Consider the following 22800-nt stretch of genomic DNA (forward strand, 5'->3'; position numbering starts at 1 on the left):
AATTCAAGTATTATATTCACTTTTCTTGCTCAACACTGGCCCAAACCTTGCTTTAGCCTTTTCTCCTTCCTATTATAGCAGTGGAGACCGACCCTGAATCTGTAGATAGGGAGAGCCCAGAGCCCATACTCTATTTGGGAAGGGAGGCTGGAAACTTTCCTGAATCTGCTTTATTCAGCCTTTCCATCAGCCTGACACCAAGTCAATTGCTCTGAAAAACTGGGTATGAAGAGGGAACAGATGAAAGAGGCTAATGCCCTTCTAAGCCACTCTCTGGCACCACCACTACTTTCCCAATGAGCGCCTACCTTTGCAGCCAGAAAAATTATGTATATTGTTGTTAGGCATTGCTGTTTCAAACTATTATTGCTTAAATGCTTATTAAATGTATGTTCTGGTCTAATGTCCAGTGTGTCTCTGGGCCCTCATGCATTTCCCTTCACGAGGTTTTCTCTTGCGATTTTAACAGGTTTCTTAACTATAGTGGAATTCTTTGCTGTGAGACTTTGCATGGTTGTGTGAAAGGCACTTATTATTCCACCAAAACTGTCTGTTTCTAGAACCTATAAAATGTAAGGCTCCAGGAAATCCGGAAAATGGCCACTCCTCAGGTGAGATTTATACAGTAGGTGCCGAAGTCACATTTTCGTGTCAGGAAGGATACCAGTTGATGGGAGTAACCAAAATCACATGTTTGGCGTCTGGAGAATGGAATCATCTAATACCATATTGTAAAGGTATGTTTAGTAAATTTACCATGTTTCTTATATTTGGCAATCCTAGAAAGGTAAGGCGTAGATATATGAAGTGTTATGTTGTATCAATGTTCTTTGTATTTGAACTGAGGTATTAGGCTCATGTTTAAACATGAACCCACACACACACACCAAAAAAAAAAAAAAAAAAAGAAAACAAACAAAAAAAGATATTGAGCTGCCCCTTGAAATTTCAAAGATTTTTGCACACAGTCTCAAAAAAGTCACGTGTTTGTTTTTCCTTTGTTAAGCTGTTTCATGTGGTAAACCGGCTATTCCAGAAAATGGTTGCATTGAGGAGTTAGCATTTACTTTTGGCAGCAAAGTGACATATAGGTAAGTATCTAAGATTAAAACTATATTGTAGAAGATGTTGATGGCATACTGGTAGTGATATAACACTGAAAGAAAGGGGGTGGGAAAATAATTCCAGAGGACATTTTTGAATTAATATGTAATTAATCGAATGATACGTAGTGTGAACAAATCTTAATCCAATAATTTAATGGTAGTTATATCTAGAATCCTTAAATCCCCTGACCAATAATCTATCATTACCTCCAGTGCCCCCTTGAGGCACCCTGAGAGTGGATGCTCCTAGCTAATGAATACTCTTGATGTCTCAGAAACAGACTAGACCACACCACTCTTAAGCCAAGGATTCCCTGTTTGTAGTTACTAATCCATGACACAAATTGAAGGCAAGCCAAATTCTTAAATCTGTCCTACTTCCCTATGGGGAAGATATACAGTATTCAATCTTGAAAAAAAAATTAATTTAAAAGCATTATTTCAGTAGGAAAAAAAATCAACTTTTCCAATATGTATAAATTCTTAATATTTTTAGAGGTTTTTGGCACAGATAAAGGCATGCAAAATAAAGCAAATTATATCCTGTAATTTTCCTCTATCTTCTTTAGGTGTAATAAAGGATATACTCTGGCCGGTGATAAAGAATCATCCTGTCTTGCTAACAGTTCTTGGAGTCATTCCCCTCCTGTGTGTGAACCAGTGACGTGTTCTAGTCCGGAAAATATAAATAATGGAAAATATATTTTGAGTGGGCTTACCTACCTTTCTACTGCATCATATTCATGCGATACAGGATACAGGTAACATTTGTAGACACCAACCAAGCTTTCTACAATACTGTGTTACTCGCTCCCTATTTTAATTTTTTTGAGACATGGTCTCACTGTGACACTCAGGCTATAGTGCAGTGGCGCAATCTCAGCTCACTGCAATCTCTGCCTCCCAGGCTCAAGCGATCCTCCCACTTCAGCCTCCTGAGTGCAGGGACTACAGGTGTGCGTCACTATGCCCAGCTAATTTTTGTATTTTGTACAGATGGGGGTTTCGCCATTTTGCCCAGACTAGTCTCGAACTCTTGAGCTCAAGCAATCCACCTGCCTCAACCTCCCAAAGTGCTGGAATTACAGGTGTGAGCCACCGTGCCTGTATTCTTTACTCAATAGGTTTCATTTGTACGTGACTGGCTGACTCTAAAAACAAACTTATAAATATGAGGATGTTCTCAAATCTGTATGCTTCCCGAGGCCTACCTAGCTAATGGTAAATGCCCAAGGAAATATTCTATCTAACTATGACTCTGAGAGTCCTAGTTCAATTGCTGTAAGCATTCAGACTTTAAACATGAAAGCAAAAATAGTTTATGAAGCATAAACAGAATACCCGATAAATGCTTTTGTGATGGATTTCTTTATAAACAGCTTACCAAACGTACTCAACATTGCATGGAATGTTATGAAAAAGCATGTCAAGATAAGGGGCTAGGTTCTTAACACTGTAGGAGATTAACTAATGGTGTGTGTGTGTGTGTGTGTGTGTTTAAACAGAGGGGACAATGGAGAAAGTCAGACTGTTATCAGAAACATGATCAACAGGATCTGAAGTGGAACAGATCGAGTGAAGAGACAGTGGAGTGAATTAAAGCATGCTATCAGAATCAAGTTGAGAAGAAAGGCAGATAAGCCATGGCATAGGGATGTGAGGTTTAAGTCAAAGGAATACCAGAGGTCAGAGTCAGGGGCAGCATGGTTCAAATGCCCAGGCTCATGGCCTGGACAGTTCCCTTTGACCTTAGTTGCCCTGATTTCCTGGCTACTTAGGTGAGTGTCTTTCTTCCTGCTGGATTCTAACCAGTCTAATGAACCCCTTCTCATCCAAGTAATCTGCTCTTCACAGGTCTGGAGTGCCTTACACCACTGCCCATAAGCGGATTCAATATTTTACTATGCACCAAGTGATTACTGTTGTTATATTGTTTTCACCCATTCATTGTTTCAAATGGTATATAGCTTGTTTAGATTTCTCTTGCTTTCATATAAAGCAATCTAATATGAAGAAATGCTATTTTTGTGTACTCAAATTCCTCAAATGTCCCTTATTTTCTCCAGAGTTCTTCCTGTTTTATCTCCATAGCAGCAAATCCATAGCCAATGAAAGAGTAACATCATTCTTTCCTGCAGCTTACAGGGCCCTTCCATTATTGAATGCACGGCTTCTGGCATCTGGGACAGAGCGCCACCTGCCTGTCACCTCGTCTTCTGTGGAGAACCACCTGCCATCAAAGATGCTGTCATTACGGGGAATAACTTCACTTTCAGGAACACCGTCACTTACACTTGCAAAGAAGGGTGAGTAGAGCCTGTGAAGGAAAGGATCATTGAGAGCCAGGGAAGTGGATGCTCCTGACTGCAGAGATGGGCTCCATTGGACACGAAATTTAATTTCCTGGCAGCCAAAGACAAAGAGAGCCTTATGCTTTTATTTCCTACCTGCAGAGACGGAGTATATTCTCCTGTGGAAATAATATTTTCCTGGAATTTGAGTAGTATATCAAATTAGACCCTCAATAATGGACATTGGGAAATGCAGTGAAAAAATATCTTCATATTATACTTTTTTTTTTTTTTTGAGACAGAGTCTTGCTCTATCACCTTGCCCAGGCTGGAGTGCATTGGTACGAACTTGGCTTACTGCAATCTCCACCTCCCAGGTGCAAGCAATTCTCATGCCTCAGCCTCCCAAGTAGCTGGGACTACAGGCGCCTGCCACCACACCCGGCTACTTTTTGTATTTTTAGTAGAGACAGGGTTTCCATGTTGCCCAGGCTAGTCTTGAACTCCTGACCTCAGGTGACCCACCCGCCTCAGCCTGAGATTACAGACATGAGCCACTGCACCCAGCCTTATATTGTACTACTAAGATGCAAAAAGTACCTTTAAGTGGGCGTTCGTGTATTTATATTCTGCCAAACCAAAGGCAAGACTTAAGTCATAACATAAAGATGACATATCTACAGGGAGGAAAAAAGATAATAAAGTTCAGGTTTTTACATTTCTAAGGATCTTATTTAATTCAGAGATCATCTTTGGAAACCAGGAAACAAATTACGAAGGGCTTTCAGACTCATTGTCTCATTTGATCTTCGCAAAAGCCCTGTGAGGGACAGAGAAGGGAAAGACTCCCTTTGGGATGATCAGTTTAGGGTCTCAATGCAGCCAATAAAGTATGGAGGGGTGGCTAAATCTCAGGTCATCTGAGTTGCATTTCATTGCAATCATTGTTTTTTCTGTATGCATCCTCAATAAATATTTTCATCAATAGGGCTTTCACACTCCAGATTTACTACAGTTGTTCTTCACAAGCTGACACAGCAGAAAAGTTGCCATTTTCTGGATTTGTATCTCAACTCTGTTGTTCACTAACTGTGGGGCCTTAGGGAAATAGTGTGACCTCTCTGCCTTGATGGTCTTCCTGCATAAAATGAGTTCATACTTATGGATATTGTGAGAAATACAATGATATAATACATGGCCTAACCAGAAAAAAAAAATCAATGAACCCAACAAACTTAGCCATTATTATGATGATTGGTGCAGTTTCTGTATTTTCATGGAAGTTGGATTTTACTTCACAGGAATAGAAAACCATTCCACTAATACATGACTGCCAGCAGGTGGCAACAATATTTTCTTGCGAAAAGATAATAAGAGTTAAAGACTTGCATAAATAACTGAAGCCCAAATCTTAACATCTTCTTAAGTGAACAAGGAATCTTTAATATTAAAATGTCAATGCAGGAATGGCTTTTGATGGTCCCATCTATCCCCTGTGGACTCACTCACATAAGAACTACCCCTAATGAACTGATAGGACTATTTAAAATTAGTCATTTAAATGTTTGTGAAATCTTAGCAAATATACATGTTCCAAGCAATATCTAGATATTGACTATTGCTGGGGCTTTTTCTGATTTAAAAAGTAATGCATGATCACCATATAAAACTAGAAAATACAAAATCTATATTTAAAAGTCACCCATGATTTTATTACCCAAAGACAAATATTGGTAATATTTTACTTCATTTCTTCCTAGAATTTTGTCTTTGCATGTATTTTTGAATATTAAAGATGATGCTACATGTACAGATTTATACCTTTTCCTTATACCTTTTCCTCTTGTCTTCACAAATCATACACATCTTCACAAATTGTTCACTTAGAAGATATAGTAAGATGAGTTTTATGTCTGCCTAACGTTTATCTAAAAGTGATTTAAAGAATCAATTAAGACAATTATGAAAATGATTAAAAAATCTATTCATTTGAAGAGGATTTTTTATTTAGAGGAATTCTATGTGAATCATCTCATGTACTTCCTTCTACAAAGATGGAGTTTGGCAGAAGAAATATTATTCCCACTTTATAGCTAAGACATGAAGGTGTTGGGCCACATTCTCTTACAGGCCCGTTTGTTCTATGCAAGATCATAGTCTGTGGAAACTTTTTCTGTCATTGAAAAGATTGAATCAGATCTGCCCATCTAAATTATGTAATTGTTAAAGGGTATGAGACCATTTTTATAAAAGTGTGTTATATATATGAAGTATGATGTAAATATGGCTTTATTGTTTTCTGTATCATTATTAGCATATAAAGTGATGACATTTCAATAATATATGGGGAAGCTATCTGAGCTAGCTAATCAAATTAATATGAAGTACACATGGTCCCAAATCACTACCACGTGTAGTCTTTTTCTGAAAGGAAAAAAAAATAACTATTAGGAGACAGTTTTATTTTTCTGAAATTAAAACTCTTGATGAGAAGAAAAATGATGCCCCTTTAATATGCATTTTGCCCTTTTAGGGGTGCTCTGAAAGTGGCCAGACTGGAAGGAAAGCCTCTCTCTTGTTCATTTCTTCTGGCCAAATTTTTAACAAAACATTTGAAATATATAGAAATGCAAAAATTAGGCTGGACGTGGTGGCTCACGCCTGTAATCCCAACACTTTGGGAGGCCAAGGCAGGTGGATCACTTGAGGTCAGGAGTTCAAGACCAGCCTGACCAACATGGTGAAACCCTGTCTCCACTAGAAAGACAAAATTAGCTGGATGTGGTGGTGCATGCCTCTAATCCCAGCTACTCGGGAGGCTGAGGCGGGAGACTTGCTTGAACCTCGGAGGCGGAGGTTGCAGTGAGCTGAGATCGCGCCATTGCACTCCAGCCTAGGCAACAAGAGCGAAACTCTGTCTAAAAACAAAACAAAACAAAAATGCCAAAAAATAAAATTCTCTCTATTTAAAATCACCCATGTATCCATTGCTGAAATAAAAGTGCATGTTAAATTCTTGTCATCATTACCTTAGATCTCTATTTATAAAAGAAACACAATATTACAGATATAATTAGAAGCCATTCTCATCACTCATCTATGTTCCTCAAAGTAACAAACATGGATATTTGTCTTTATTAAATACATATTCCCCCATAAACAAATATCCTATTAATTTATATATTTTAATTTTCGTATCTGTTGCTTCATATTCTAAGCATCCTTTTGAAGCTTTGATTTTTCACTTAACCTTATCTTTTTTTACGTTTATCCCTCTCGATACATGTAAATCAACTGAATTTATTTTCACTGATAGACAGTATTTTCTTGTCAGAACGAGCTATCTCTAAATTACCATCTTACTGGTAGAGGGTTAATTTATTTACTTTGTTTGAATACAAGTGCTGAAGTAAATATTCTTGCATGTTTCCTGGCACACATGTAAAAGAACATCTCTGACCTAGACACGAAGAGTTGGAATTGTCCAGTCATGGAAGATGCACATTTTTAACTTTGCAAGATAGTACCAAATGCTCCCAGGAGTGACCATACCAGTTAACACTCTAAACAATAATATGTGAGATAGCTTCCCTAGCTCCATAACTTTGCCTACAATAGTGTTTATCACAGTTGATTCTTCTTTCCAATTTCATCATTGTTTAAGGTTTTCCCATTGTTTCTTCCCAGAAATTACTTTAAGACTATAAACACTTCTCAAATTGTAGTTTAACTGGGTATACAACCTTCCAAAGGGTTATTGGAAGTGCATATTTCTTATTCTAGGGATGAATTGTTTGTGTCTCTTTCCCATTTTGTTTTTCATATTGACTTATATTTTCAGGAAACCAATCCCTTTTTTATTACATGAGTTGCAAAGATATCCTGCTTATCTGTGGCTTCGTTTTTACTCTGTGGTGCCTTGTGTTATAGAATTTTTTATTTTAATATAGCCATATTTATCAGTTGTTTCCTTTAGAGTCCTTTAGGGGTTTTTTTTGTCAGGCTTAAGACATTTTTCCATACCCTAGGATCATACTTAATATTTCTGCCTTCTTCCTGAACAAGTTGAAGACTTTAGAAAGCATTAACTTCTGGCAGCACTCCCATCTTAAATGTCTTATCACTATGTACCTTTTTACTTCCCTTTTATCTTACAGCTTTCCAAATCAGTCATTTTTTAAATGCAGTCACTGCTTATGTATATTTATTTACATGTCTATTAATTTTTTCACCACTATTTCTTTTTGCATCACACTCCTTCCATTTGAGTTTCATGTTTCTACTTCCTGAAGATGTTCTTTGCATCTTTTCCAGCAAGAGTCATGAATTACACAGTCTTTGTCAGAAACTAATAGTATTTTGCCCTTGCTCTTGAATTGTAGTTTAGCTGAGTATACAAATCTACATTGACAATTTTTCCATAAGTATTTTGAAGCTATTATTCCGTTGCCTTATGATTCTAATGTTGCTATTGAGAATTCCATTATGAGTCTAATTTAGTGATCCTCAATCAAGGACAATATTGCCTTCCAAGGACATCTGGCAATGTCTGGAGACATTTTTGGTTGTCACAACTGAGGGGGAGATGCTACTAGCATCTAATAGTTAGAATCTAGGAAAAATGCTAAATATCCTACAATGTACAGAACAGTCCTCCACAACTAAGAAGTATCTGGTCCACAATGTCAGTAGTGCTGAAATTGAGAAACTCTGGTCAAATTCTTGTTTCTGTATAAGTAATATGTTTTCTCTTTGGTTACTTTTTAAAAACTTGTCTTTGTTGTTTTAGTGTTTCGCCATGAGATGACTATGGTGTATTTATTGTCATTCATCTTGTTTGGGACTCATTGTACTTCTTACATCTGAGAATTTATATCTTTCACCAATTTTAGAATATTCTCAGTCATTTTCACTGCAAATATTTTCTGTTTCTCACTTTCTCTTTTATATCTTTATGGATGTCTTACTAGATGTATGTTGGGCCTTTTCATTCTATTTTTCATGTTAATTAATCTGTCACACTTTTCATCTCTTTCAAAACCTATTACATTTGGATAATTTCCTCATATATTTCTTCCAGTTCACTGATTTTTCTTCTAATATCTGTAGCCTGTTTTTGAATATGTCCATTGTTTTTAATTTTTATGTTCCACATTTTTATTTCCAGAATTTCTATTTATTTGTCAAACATTTTTTTCATAGTCACTTTTAATAGAATTTTGAGTCTTTCTTTTGTCCTTATTTCAACATACTTATTTCATACTATTTTTTATATTTTAGAGCTTTTTTTCTATTATCTCACTTATTGGTGCTCTACCCTTGCAGTTTTTTCTGTCTGCCGACCCATTTGTGATGGAAAACATGTTTGTGTGTGTTATAATTTCAGATTGTGCCCTTATAGTAAACAGGGCTTGTTTTATCTATGGCAACCCCTTATTTTCTGAGTATGTAGATTTTTTTTTCTACCAGGTGTTTCGGGAGTATCACCAGCCAAGAACCTAATTTTACATTAATTTATCAATTTGAAGATTTTCCATACAAAGTGAATGGTGTAAATTCTAAACTCCAATCCACATGAGGTACAGACTCCACTATTGCTATTTTAACTCCGAAGCTATATTTTCTATCCTCTTGACTTCCCTTCTTTGTCTAATCCAAGGTCAACCATAGCATCCATTCACAAGTTTACTTTTCTGTTTGTAATTTCCTCTTCATTTCTGGCACATGGAAATTTCCTTTCTTGTCAGCTCAGCTATGCATTTAAAATAATTTGTGTTGTAATTCATCAAGTATTATAGAGGGAGGGTTTTCAGACTGTTGTAGAGCAGAACAAGAAGTCAGCACTCATCTTATCTCTCTTTACTTATTTTCTATTTATTTCCCCCAAGGAGTTGATTGGCATAGGTCTACATGCCCTGTGTCTTGTTCCAGTCAAGGATGGCATCGCTCTGTTCAAGTCATGGCCTTTGTAAAATATGACCTGTCTTACCGTCTTCTTCCACTTCTCAAGATGCTGTTGGCCTTATTAGAGTATTAAAGTTTATTTCCTTCTCCAGTCGCTCTTAACTGTCTCCTCCCTTGGGGCTGCCTAGCGCAGACCATTGCCCTGCACACAATGTAAGCCTCCTGGGCCTTATATAAGCCACATGCTTACCATGTGTACATACACACATTTTTGCATCTGTCTCACCGAGTTTTCCTCCTATACTGGTGTTGTGCTTTTCATTGGCCTTTCCTTGAATTATAAGGGCAAGATCCACTCTTAAGCTTAGGACAAAAATGCAGAGACTTTAAGAGACTTAAGTGATATAATGAATGCCAGGGAAAGAAAGAAGCAAGAAGTCTCATTTCTGTGTCCTACCCTAAACTTGGCCTTCCAAATTCATCTTTTATCAAAACATTTATCTTTTTTAAACCTTTTATCAAAACCCTCAAACGTAGGGGGTTTTCAGTTGTTTGCTCAAATACGTAAGTGGTCATTTGTTTCTCATTTTCCTTTTCATGCTCATGTTTATACTCCTTGGTGAGAAACGCAGAGGGAAGAAAGGGTTATTGCCACCCTAAAATCCTAATTAAATTTTTCCTTTTGATTCTTCTCAAATATAAACTTCTAAATGCAATTATTAGATATGTTCAGACAAAAATCTTTATGATTGAAACATAACTATTGATGCTGATTTATGCTTCCTGTTGTTCTTATTAAATTGCAGCTGTTTAAATATCTAGTAGGCTGCTCTTTTAAGGCTTTTTTGCTAAGACAGAAGAGCTAATAATGCATTTGGGAGCTCTGTCATAAAGCTCTCCAGGCACATGCTCATTAGTAAGCTTCTACCCAGTGTGTCAATCAAATCATTGCAAATTGCATCTGAAAATTATTCTGCCCATTTTCAAAGGATTTTTTGTTACGATTCCAGAAAAATGCAAATTTGTTCCAGCCAGTTTATCCTAAGATGTGTTCTTCTAAAGCATCACTGTGATATTGATAGGCTATTATTCCAAGCTAAGTTCAGATCTTCGTACAAAGAACTGAGCCTATCTAAAACAACGAAATGCAGCAGGCCCTAAATGGGGGCTGTACTCAACTATTGGGAATGTCTGAGTATTCATTTTGAGACCACTTCCATCCATAGCATGATGTGTGAACTTAGGTAAGGTGGCTGCATATAGCTCTGCTGATACACTGTTATTTTTTTCCTGATTTCTCTGTCTCTTATAGATTTCATAAATATTGCCAGTTAGGATGAAGGAATTTCAACCTCTCTATGATAGCTGATGCTTTATAAAACTAAAAGAGATCTCAGGAGAAATATTTGATAACTAATGAATTAATCTTTGCTAATGGGTGGGTCAAATAATTTGTATTAGTGACACTGCAGTACAGTTTGCCCAGGACACCCAGAAAGTATGATCTAACCTTCTTCACTTTCAAAACAGAGAGACAGAGAGCAGTGTTGTGGAAAAGGTGTAGGTGTTGGAATCTGATCAACCAAATTCTGATCCCAATTCTGCTGCTTACAGCTGTGTGTCTTCAGGCAAGTTTCTAAGCCTGTCTGAACCACCATTCACTTTATTTTCTTACAATGAAGAAATCATTACATCTAAGCAGGATTAAACTAGGTACTCAATTATTTTATTTCCCTTACCCTTCATTAGTAGCAAAATGACAGGCTAATCAGGTGTTAGAGATTTTTTCAAAACTCCACCAATTTTCTGTTCAGTAAGAGATCAGTGATGAAAATAAGCATGACTCAAATATAATTATTCTAATACTGCATATCCTAATCTTTTGTTCTATCTCATTGACAGAACACTTGAGAGTAATTTTAGATTTTTGTAAGTCATCAATCCATCATTATATATGGGCCAACATCTGTGCATAACGACTGGGAATTACTAAGAAAAATTTATTCATACTGATTGAATAGCAGAGCCATATGCAGAAGACACCTTTTATTTTATTTTATTATTATACTTTAAGTTTTAGGGTACATGTGCACATTGTGCAGGTTAGTTACGTATGTATACATGTGCCATGCTGGTGCGCTGCACCCACTAACTCGTCATCTAGCATTAGGTATATCTCCCAAAGCTATCCCTCCCCCCTCCCCCCACCCCACAACAGTCCCCAGAGTGTGATGCTCCCCTTCCTGTGTCCATGTGATCTCATTGTTCAATTCCCACCTGTAAGTGAGAATATGCGGTGTTTGGTTTTTTGTTCTTGCCATAGTTTACTGAGAATGATGATTTCCAATTTCATCCATGTCCCTACAAAGGACATGAACTCATCATTTTTTATGGCTGCATAGTATTCCATGGTGTATATGTGCCACATTTTCTTAATCCAGTCTATCATTTTTGGACATTTGGGTTGGTTCCAAGTCTTTGCTATTGTGAATAGTGCCGCAGTAAACATACGTGTGCATGTGTCTTTATAGCAGCATGATTTATAGTCCTTTGGGTATATACCCAGTAATGGGATGGCTGGGTCAAATGGTATTTCTAGTTCTAGATCCCTGAGGAATCGCCACACTGACTTCCACAATGGTTGAACTAGTTTACAGTTCCACCAACAGTGTAAAAGTGTTCCTATTTCTCCACATCCTTTCCAGCACCTGTTGTTTCCTGACTTTTTAATGATTGCCATTCTAACTGGTGTGAGATGGTATCTCATTGTGGTTTTGATTTGCATTCCTCTGATGGCCAGTGATGATGAGCATTTTTTCATGTGTTTTTTGGCTGCATAAATGTCTTCTTTTGAGAAGTGTCTGTTCATGTCCTTTGCCCACTTTTTGATGGGGTTTGTTTTTTTCTTGTAAATTTGTTTAAGTTCATTGTAGATTCTGGATATTAGCCCTTTGTCAGATGAGTAGGTTGTGAAAATTTTCTCCCATTTTGTAGGTTGGCTGTTCACTCTGATGGTAGTTTCTTTTGCTGTGCAGAAGCTCTTTAGTTTAATTAGATCCCATTTGTCAATTTTGTCTTTCGTTGCCATTGCTTTTGGTGTTTTAGACATGAAGTCCTTGCCCATGCCTATGTCCTGAATGGTATTGCCTAGGTTTTCTTCTAGGGTTTTTATGGTTTTAGGTTTAACGTTTAAGTCTTTAATCCATCTTGAATTGACACCTTTCAACTCTAGCCACATGGGGTAAAGGTTTAGGAGACATTGGAGACTGAAATTATAATCACTGTTTTAAAGTTCTCTAGGTGTCAGTACATAACAATGAGCTATATGTAGGCTAAATATGGCATTGTACATTGTAGCTTAAGAACAAACAATAAAGACAAATGCTAAAATCAAGTTAAAACCATCTAAAGGCAGATAGAAATCCATATGTGAGTCAAATAGCACTATACAGCTTACTCCTTGATTTTATTTTTTAAATGTATAGCAATTATTAGAGTTCCTTAAGTAGCAAAAAAATCTTAAATCCATTTCCCTTTCTGAGCAAATATTAATATCACAATGTATTGATATATCTCAAATGCAAGTCATTTGATCAATAAGCTCAATATTCAAAAAGTCAATGTTATTTTAAAGATAAAGTCGTTGGGAAGATTTAAATACATGTTTCTGAACAAACAATATCACAATGTATTGACATATCTCAAGTGAAAGTCATTTGATCAATAAGCTCAGTATTCAAAGAGGAAATATTATTTTAAAGATAAATTTAAAGTCATTGTGGGAAAGATTTAAAAAATAGAAGAAGACACAAACACTTTTTCTCAAATATTATGCTTAGTTATTCTTTCTTTCTTCCCAACCTCACAGCTATACTCTTGCTGGTCTTGACACCATTGAATGCCTGGCCGACGGCAAGTGGAGTAGAAGTGACCAGCAGTGCCTGGCTGTCTCCTGTGATGAGCCACCCATTGTGGACCACGCCTCTCCAGAGACTGCCCATCGGCTCTTTGGAGACATTGCATTCTACTACTGCTCTGATGGTTACAGCCTAGCAGACAATTCCCAGCTTCTCTGCAATGCCCAGGGCAAGTGGGTACCCCCAGAAGGTCAAGACATGCCCCGTTGTATAGCTCATTTCTGTGAAAAACCTCCATCGGTTTCCTATAGCATCTTGGAATCTGTGAGCAAAGCAAAATTTGCAGCTGGCTCAGTTGTGAGCTTTAAATGCATGGAAGGCTTTGTACTGAACACCTCAGCAAAGATTGAATGTATGAGAGGTGGGCAGTGGAACCCTTCCCCCATGTCCATCCAGTGCATCCCTGTGCGGTGTGGAGAGCCACCAAGCATCATGAATGGCTATGCAAGTGGATCAAACTACAGTTTTGGAGCCATGGTGGCTTACAGCTGCAACAAGGGGTTCTACATCAAAGGGGAAAAGAAGAGCACCTGCGAAGCCACAGGGCAGTGGAGTAGTCCTATACCGACGTGCCACCCGGTATCTTGTGGTGAACCACCTAAGGTTGAGAATGGCTTTCTGGAGGTAAGAGACCAATTAGCAAATGGTCTATGGCTTTTGTCACAGGGCCCATAATACATAAATAAACAAAACAAATAATTGAGTCCAAACACTGCCAAGTTCACTAAGGCATGGAAACTGGAATTTACTATTATCACTAACGAAGAATCATGATAATCTTTTTAACATTTTCACAATTAATTCATCTCTTGATGAATTAATTCATCTGCCTAAGGTTGTGAATCACTTTCTGGAGGTAAGAGACTAATTAGCAAATGGTCTGTGGCTTTCATCACTTACAGGGCCAGCCCACTGTGATGAACCCACTATTCAGAAGTGGGGCAATGAACAAATTAATTATTGAAAAACAGAAATGGCTAAAATCTACAGGTAGTGAAGACTGGAAAAAAAATTAATGAAGATGATTATGAATCTTTAATATATAACTTTCTGCATTTTACTAGTGTATAGGCATTTCAAGTGCTTTGTGGCAACAGCTTAGCCCTAAATAGGAAGTTAGAATAAACCAATTTTAATATAATATTTTGTTTTACAGAGGTTTTTCAGGATGGATATATGCTTTATTTTATAGAAGGCAAGGTCTAAATGGAACCTAGAGAAATATATTATAATTTTAAATGCTTAGACAAAAGATAGGATAAACCAAATAATGTAGTTTTTACAATTCTGTTTTGGTAAACCTAAAGGTAATTTCACTGTGATGGACAAAAGAGTTCAGTCCAACCCAAATATGTCCTGCTTTCACGCTAATGTGTGTCTTCTCAATAAGCCTACCAAGAAAATAAGAATGAGAATCTATTCCCCCAAATCAAGGGCCATTTGAAATTGACCATATTCTAATTAAACACTTTTTTAAAACCCACATATATACACAGTACAACCTTTTCTCCTTTACATTCAAAATAACAAAACAGTAAAAGCCTTTTATTTAAGGCTTTTGCTTAGATTTAGTAGCTTTTCATTGGAAGAGGGTATAGAGTATAAGTAGAGAGGTGTTCATTTATTAATTGGAAGAGGGTATAGAGTATAAGTAGAGAGGTGTTCATTTATTAATTTAATAAATATTTCTAGAGCTCCTGCTTGGCACCAGGTACAGTTCTGAGAATCAGCGACCTAGCATTTAACAACACAGATTAGATGTGTAATGGCATGGTGCTTACATGCATGGGAGACACACAAGCAATGCATAAACAAAATGAGTAATTTTGTTTATTTGTTTATGACCTGTTATATTACATGTGTTTGAATTTTGAGATCACGAATATTAATGTTTTGTTTTAAAAGATAGGATATTGTTTATTTTCTATTGTTACAGCAGTAATTTTAAGAAATATGTTAAGAATATAAACAAAATTTTGATAGTATTCTTAAGACATACCCATAAAAACATTTTATTTGACTATTTATGATCTAACAACATTAACAAATACATGTTAATTGTTTATGTGCTTCTTTACTAGCATTTCTTTGGGCAGAAAGTTTTTTTGAACTGAGTAATTTATCATTTTTAGTGTTGCCTCCTCAGTTCACCAATCAATATATAGATTACTGATCTTTTACTTGTTATGGGCTCAACACTGTAGTAAAGATTTCTGCAGTGGGGATTACTTAATTTGATTTTTTTTTCTTTCTTTTCTTTCTTTTCTTTCTTCCCTTTAGACAGAGTCTTGCTCTGTCTCCCAGGCTGGAGTGCAGTGGCACAATCTCAGCTCACTGCAACCTCTGCCTCCTGGGTTCAAGTGATTCTCCTGCCTCAGCTTCCCAAATGGCTGGGATTACAGGCACATACCACCATGCCTAGCTAATTTTTGTACGGGTTTCACCATGTTGGCCAGGCTGGTCTTGAACTCCTAACCTCAAGTGTTCCTCCTGCCTCGGCCTCCCAAAGTGCTGGGATTGTAGGCATGAATCATCATGCCCAGCCTAAGTTGACTTTCTACTATCATTTTCACTTATTTAAAAAAATAGAATGGACCTACAGGAAAAACCATAAATCATTATTTGCTTACTTCCTAATTGATTCATTTTAACATAGACCTTTTAGTTTTTTTCACTATCCAAGGATTTAGTTAATGCCATCATCTGTTATACAAATCGCACTCACTTGCTTTCTTCCTGTTGCACAGCATACAACTGGCAGGATCTTTGAGAGTGAAGTGAGGTATCAGTGTAACCCGGGCTATAAGTCAGTCGGAAGTCCTGTATTTGTCTGCCAAGCCAATCGCCACTGGCACAGTGAATCCCCTCTGATGTGTGTTCCTCTCGACTGTGGAAAACCTCCCCCGATCCAGAATGGCTTCATGAAAGGAGAAAACTTTGAAGTAGGGTCCAAGGTTCAGTTTTTCTGTAATGAGGGTTATGAGCTTGTTGGTGACAGTTCTTGGACATGTCAGAAATCTGGCAAATGGAATAAGAAGTCAAATCCAAAGTGCGTGCCTGCCAAGTGCCCAGAGCCGCCCCTCTTGGAAAACCAGCTAGTATTAAAGGAGTTGACCACCGAGGTAGGAGTCGTGACATTTTCCTGTAAAGAAGGGCATGTTCTGCAAGGCCCCTCTGTCCTGAAATGCTTGCCATCCCAGCAATGGAATGACTCTTTCCCTGTTTGTAAGATGGTTCTTTGTACCCCACCTCCCCTAATTTCCTTTGGTGTCCCCGTTCCTTCTTCTGCTCTTCATTTTGGAAGTACTGTCAAGTATTCTTGTGTAGGTGGGTTTTTCCTAAGAGGAAATTCTACCACTCTCTGCCAACCTGATGGCACCTGGAGCTCTCCACTGCCAGAATGTGTTCCAGTAGAATGTCCCCAACCTGAGGAAATCCCCAATGGAATCATTGATGTGCAAGGCCTTGCCTATCTCAGCACTGCTCTCTATACCTGCAAGCCAGGCTTTGAATTGGTGGGAAATACTACCACCCTTTGTGGAGAAAATGGTCACTGGCTTGGAGGAAAACCAAGATGTAAAGCCATTGAGTGCCTGAAACCCAAGGAGATTTTGAATGGCAAATTCTCTTACACGGACCTACACTATGGACAGACCGTTACCTACTCTTGCAACCGAGGCTTTCGGCTCGAAGGTCCCAGTGCCTTGACCTGTTTAGAGACAGGTGATTGGGATGTAGATGCCCCATCTTGCAATGCCATCCACTGTGATTCCCCACAACCCATTGAAAATGGTTTTGTAGAAGGTGCAGATTACAGCTATGGTGCCATAATCATCTACAGTTGCTTCCCTGGGTTTCAGGTGGCTGGTCATGCCATGCAGACCTGTGAAGAGTCAGGATGGTCAAGTTCCATCCCAACATGTATGCCAATAGACTGTGGCCTCCCTCCTCATATAGATTTTGGAGACTGTACTAAACTCAAAGATGACCAGGGATATTTTGAGCAAGAAGACGACATGATGGAAGTTCCATACGTGACTCCTCACCCTCCTTATCATTTGGGAGCAGTGGCTAAAACCTGGGAAAATACAAAGGAGTCTCCTGCTACACATTCATCAAACTTTCTGTATGGTACCATCGTTTCATACACCTGTAATCCAGGATATGAACTTCTGGGGAACCCTGTGCTGATCTGCCAGGAAGATGGAACTTGGAATGGCAGTGCACCATCCTGCATTTCAATTGAATGTGACTTGCCTACTGCTCCTGAAAATGGCTTTTTGCGTTTTACAGAGACTAGCATGGGAAGTGCTGTGCAGTATAGCTGTAAACCTGGACACATTCTAGTGGGCTCTGACTTAAGGCTTTGTCTAGAGAATAGAAAGTGGAGTGGTGCCTCCCCACGCTGTGAAGCCATTTCATGCAAAAAGCCAAATCCAATCATGAATGGATCCATCAAAGGAAGCAACTACACATACCTGAGCACGTTGTACTATGAGTGTGACCCCGGATATGTGCTGAATGGCACTGAGAGGAGAACATGCCAGGATGACAAAAACTGGGATGAGGATGAGCCCATTTGCATTCCTGTGGACTGCGGTTCACCCCCAGTCTCAGCCAATGGCCAGGTGAGAGGAGACGAGTACACATTCCAAAAAGAGATTGAATACACTTGCAATGAAGGGTTCTTGCTTGAGGAAGCCAGGAGTCGGGTTTGTCTTGCCAATGGAAGTTGGAGTGGAGCCACTCCCGACTGTGTGCCTGTCAGATGTGCCACCCCGCCACAACTGGCCAATGGGGTGATGGAAGGCCTGGACTATGGCTTCATGAAGGAAGTAACATTCCACTGTCACGAGGGCTACATCTTGCACGGTGCTCCAAAACTCACCTGTCAGTCAGATGGCAACTGGGATGCAGAGATTCCTCTCTGTAAACCAGTCAACTGTGGACCTCCTGAAGATCTTGCCCATGGTTTCCCTAATGGTTTTTCCTTTATTCATGGGGGCCATATACAGTATCAGTGCTTTCCTGGTTATAAGCTCCATGGAAATTCATCAAGAAGGTGCCTCTCCAATGGCTCCTGGAGTGGCAGCTCACCTTCCTGCCTGCCTTGCAGATGTTCCACACCAGTAATTGAATATGGAACTGTCAATGGGACAGATTTTGACTGTGGAAAGGCAGCCCGGATTCAGTGCCTCAAAGGCTTCAAGCTCCTAGGACTTTCTGAAATCACCTGTGAAGCCAATGGCCAGTGGAGCTCTGGGTTCCCCCACTGTGAACACACTTCTTGTGGTTCTCTTCCAATGATACCAAATGCGTTCATCAGTGAGACCAGCTCTTGGAAGGAAAATGTGATAACTTACAGCTGCAGGTCTGGATATGTCATACAAGGCAGTTCAGATCTGATTTGTACAGAGAAAGGGGTATGGAGCCAGCCTTATCCAGTCTGTGAGCCCTTGTCCTGTGGGTCCCCACCGTCTGTCACCAATGCAGTGGCAACTGGAGAGGCACACACCTATGAAAGTGAAGTGAAACTCAGGTAAGATCATGGCTCTAGGGTCTCCAAGGGGTGCGGGCAGGATTATGAAATGAAATGTGATCGATCAAAAATTTTGCTGATTGGGAAGAAAACATCATCTCTGAACTGCTCTCCAAACACTGGTGCTTTTAACACTTGGCTTTATTCTACAATTATGTAGAAATCCACTGAGTATAAAAATAAATCGATACTTTTTTCAGACATGTTTCTAATGTAATTATCATGACTGTCATATTCTGTTGAGCTTCGTGAAACAAACAGCAAGATCCTCTAGCTAGCTTGAAAAGCTCTGGAATCGTGAAGCTGTTTTTTAAACATCAGGATAGTAAATTTCTTTATGATTATAACTTTGTGATTATATTTACACATGCAAATATTGGGGACATAAGGCAAAAATCTGAAGAATTCAGGCCATGTTCATGCCAAATAATCAGGATTAAAAGAAATATCTTATGTAAAGGACCTAGAGCAGCACTTGGCACAAAGTAGGTATTCATAATACATATGAATTATGCTGTATTCCTACTAGTATCTGAGTCCATGTAGGTATTCATAATACAAATGAATTATGCTGTATTCCTACTAGTATCTGAGTCCATGTAGGTATTCATAATACATATGAATTATGCTGTATTCCTACTAGTATCTGAGTCCATGTAGGTATTCATAATACATATGAATTATGCTGTATTCCTACTAGTATCTGAGTCCATGTAGGGATTCATAATACATATGAATTATGCTGTATTCCTACTAGTATCTGAGTCCATGTAGGGATTCATAATACATATGAATTATGCTGTATTCCTACTAGTATCTGAGTCCATGTAGGGATTCATAATACATATGAATTATGCTGTATTCCTACTAGTATCTGAGTCCATGTAGGTATTCATAATACATATGAATTATGCTGTATTCCTACTAGTATCTGAGTCCATGTAGGGATTCATAATACATATGAATTATGCTGTATTCCTACTAGTATCTGAGTCCATGTAGGTATTCATAATACATATGAATTATGCTGTATTCCTACTAGTATCTGAGTCCATTTTGGACTGTCTAGAATTTCCTGAACTGTTAGCTGTTTATAGAATAAAAATGAATTCAATAATAATAATATCCACAATAAGGTAAATAACATCAAAAACACTTAAAGTAATTTTAGTCTTGACTAACTTTTCATGTGGATAACTGAGAACTGATCTGGTTATTACTGGTTTTTTGTTTTTTGAGACAAAGTCTTGCTCTGTCACCCAGGCTGGAGTGCAGTGGCATGTTCTTGGCTCACTGCAGCCTCAACCTCCTTAGTTCAAGCAATCCTCCCACCTCTGCCTCCCAAGTAGCTGAGACTACAGGTATGTGCCACCATGCCCAGCTAATTTTATTTTTTATAGAGATGAAGTCTCACTATGTTGCCCAGCCTAGTCTCAAGCTCCTGGACTCAAGTGGTCCTCCTGCCTCAGCCTTCCAAAGTGCAGGGATTACAGGCATGAGCCACCGCACCCAGCTCAACTGGTTGTTATTGTTATGTTGGTGTTTTTGCATGGCAATGCCATCCACCTGACAGTAGAATCAATATGTTGCACAAAATATCTACTGAGCCTTGTAACAGCTTCCTAAATCCAAGGATAGATCAGAAACTATATTGTACTTCCTTTAAGGCACTCATTTTTGCATTTCCATTGCAGATGTCTGGAAGGTTATACGATGGATACAGATACAGATACATTCACCTGTCAGAAAGATGGTCGCTGGTTCCCTGAGAGAATCTCCTGCAGTCCTAAAAAATGTCCTCTCCCGGAAAACATAACACGTATACTTGTTCATGGGGACGATTTCAGTGTGAATAGGCAAGTTTCTGTGTCGTGTGCAGAAGGGTATACCTTTGAGGGAGTTAACATATCAGTATGTCAGGTAAGATTCTGTCTTAATTAGAATGTGTAACGCCTACATATACATATATTGCCAAGCAAGCAGTATCTATAATAGTAATCCCAAAAAGAAAAAAAAGTCTGAAGTTGTCACTCATTTCAAAGGATTTGAGAAGTTTCTTGGTAGAAAATATAGTAAAATGTATCTTTTTTCTGCAGTATTCCCACTTTAAACTAAGAAAGTGCCAGGGTTAGGTAAAATATTAAGATTTCTATAACAATATATTTATAACAAATTAACCACAAATCTTATTAAAAGAGGGTCCTTGTGTAGAAATCAGCCATGGGCTATGCCCAATATGTTTCCAGTTTTAGTGGAAAGACAAAAGTTTGCAGAAGCAGACAGATAATTGGTGTCAAATCCTCTTCTCTGCTATTTGCTGCTTGTAAGCAGTAGAGAAAGTTGCTTAAAATTTCTGAACTTTGGTTTCCTTATTTGTAAAAAAAAAAAAAAAAGTGTATTATTACACGTATCTTGTATTGTTGGTGAGAAATGAGATAAATAATGGAGGAAAGTGCCTGCTTCTACAACCTTGGTCTTTCCACTAAATCTAGAAACATATTGGGCATAACCCATGGCTGATTTCTATGCATAGACATTCTTTTGCACATAAGATTTATGATTAATTTGTCATGAAATCTTATTATAGATATTTTCACATTTTTTTTTTTACCTAATTTTGGCACTTTTAGTTTGAAAATGGGAATCGGGCCGGGCACGGTGGCTCACGCCTGTAATCCCAGCACTTTGGGAGGCCGAGGTGGGTGGATCACAAGGTCAAGAGATTGAGACCATCCTGGCCAACACAGTGAAACCCCGTCTCTACTAAAAATACAAAAATCAGCCGGGCATAGTGGCGCATGCCTATAGTCCCAGCTACTCGGGAGGCTGAGACAGGAGAATTGCTTGAACCCAGGATGCGGAGGTTGCAGTGAACCGAGATTGCACCACTGCACTCCAGCCTGGTAACAGAGCAATACTCCGTGTCAAAAAAAAAAAAAAAAAAGGCGGTGGCGGGGAAGGAATCAGCACCGTAGATAGCAGACTTTCCTAGCCCATCCCCTTCTCCTAACTTCCATAAGATATACCAGGAGAAGAAAAAATGTGTCACTGATACACTCTTGCTGGAGTTGGGGTTGGTGTCAGGGGATTAAAAGCAGAGGAATGTGGCAGAGTATAGCAGACTTTCACTTCAAGCATACTTTTTTGTTTAAATTCCATCTCAAATATTTATAGGTTCTATGACCTTATATTCCTTCAGCTTATTTTTTTATTTGTAAATCTGTGATAATTGAAAGGATTAAATTACCTAATGTAATATAAAATTGCTAGTACTTGCCTGACATATAGTAGGGACTCAAGAACCATTCCCTTCTCCCAGTTTTCCATTTATAAATCATGCATACTCAATGATTGGTCAATGTCAAACCTAAAAGCAGAAACATTAGGGGGAACAAGTTAAATAATTGCCAAATTATTAACTTACCTTCAAATTTTGTATGGTTTGTTAACATGCCTTCAAATTTTGTATGGTTCCAGATGGTCCCTTTTAGATATAGGGCTGAAGAAATTTTAGAGGAAACTTTGTCTAAGACTCTGAGCTGTCTGACACAGAGTTCTGCCATAATTAAGTGAATCAAATTGTTGTTCTCCAGGTTGGGTGTGTAGACAACTGGGTCCCCTTGTAAGCCCTGGAGAACTCTGTGATACTGGCTAAAAAAGATACTAAGCTCTTTTTTTTTTAAGTCAATAATTTATTTTTCACAACCTTCATTAGTTTCTTCACACATAGTATGACCCCCCTCTTTTGCTCAACTGGGTTTTGGTTTAAATTTTTGGTCTGAAAAGTAGAATAGACCCTTTTTAAGGTGTAAACTGTGTAAAACTATGTTCAGCACCTAGGAGTATTGTGTAATGTGACAAAATGATTCTGTAGTTCATAAAATAAATACATGGATAAGGAGATCAATACAAATTTTGAAAAATGAATACTGAAAGAGGACCAGTCTCTCCAGAAACTAAAATATATCACAGAGTTACAAAACTCTTAGTGTAGTATTCATGTAAAATTACATAGGAGTAAAAATAAATGGAACAGAAGTAAT

The 22800-nt window shown here is 38.2% G+C and overlaps 1 protein-coding gene across 1 annotated transcript in view; it reads left to right on the top strand.

Annotated features, from left to right (window-relative positions):
* The window catches only part of SVEP1 (sushi, von Willebrand factor type A, EGF and pentraxin domain containing 1), a 207484-nt gene that overhangs the window by 150236 nt on the left and 34448 nt on the right, over positions 1-22800 (top strand). The window contains exons 33-39 of the mRNA XM_003810882.7: positions 561-737; positions 1007-1091; positions 1676-1867; positions 3245-3412; positions 13170-13842; positions 15966-18757; positions 20452-20677. Of these exons, the coding sequence (XP_003810930.3) occupies positions 561-737; positions 1007-1091; positions 1676-1867; positions 3245-3412; positions 13170-13842; positions 15966-18757; positions 20452-20677 (4313 nt within the window). The remainder of the gene's footprint in view (positions 1-560; positions 738-1006; positions 1092-1675; positions 1868-3244; positions 3413-13169; positions 13843-15965; positions 18758-20451; positions 20678-22800) is intronic.

Source organism: Pan paniscus, chromosome 11 (genome assembly GCF_029289425.2).
Source record: "Pan paniscus chromosome 11, NHGRI_mPanPan1-v2.0_pri, whole genome shotgun sequence".
In the NCBI taxonomy this organism is placed as follows: Eukaryota; Metazoa; Chordata; class Mammalia; order Primates; family Hominidae; genus Pan; species Pan paniscus.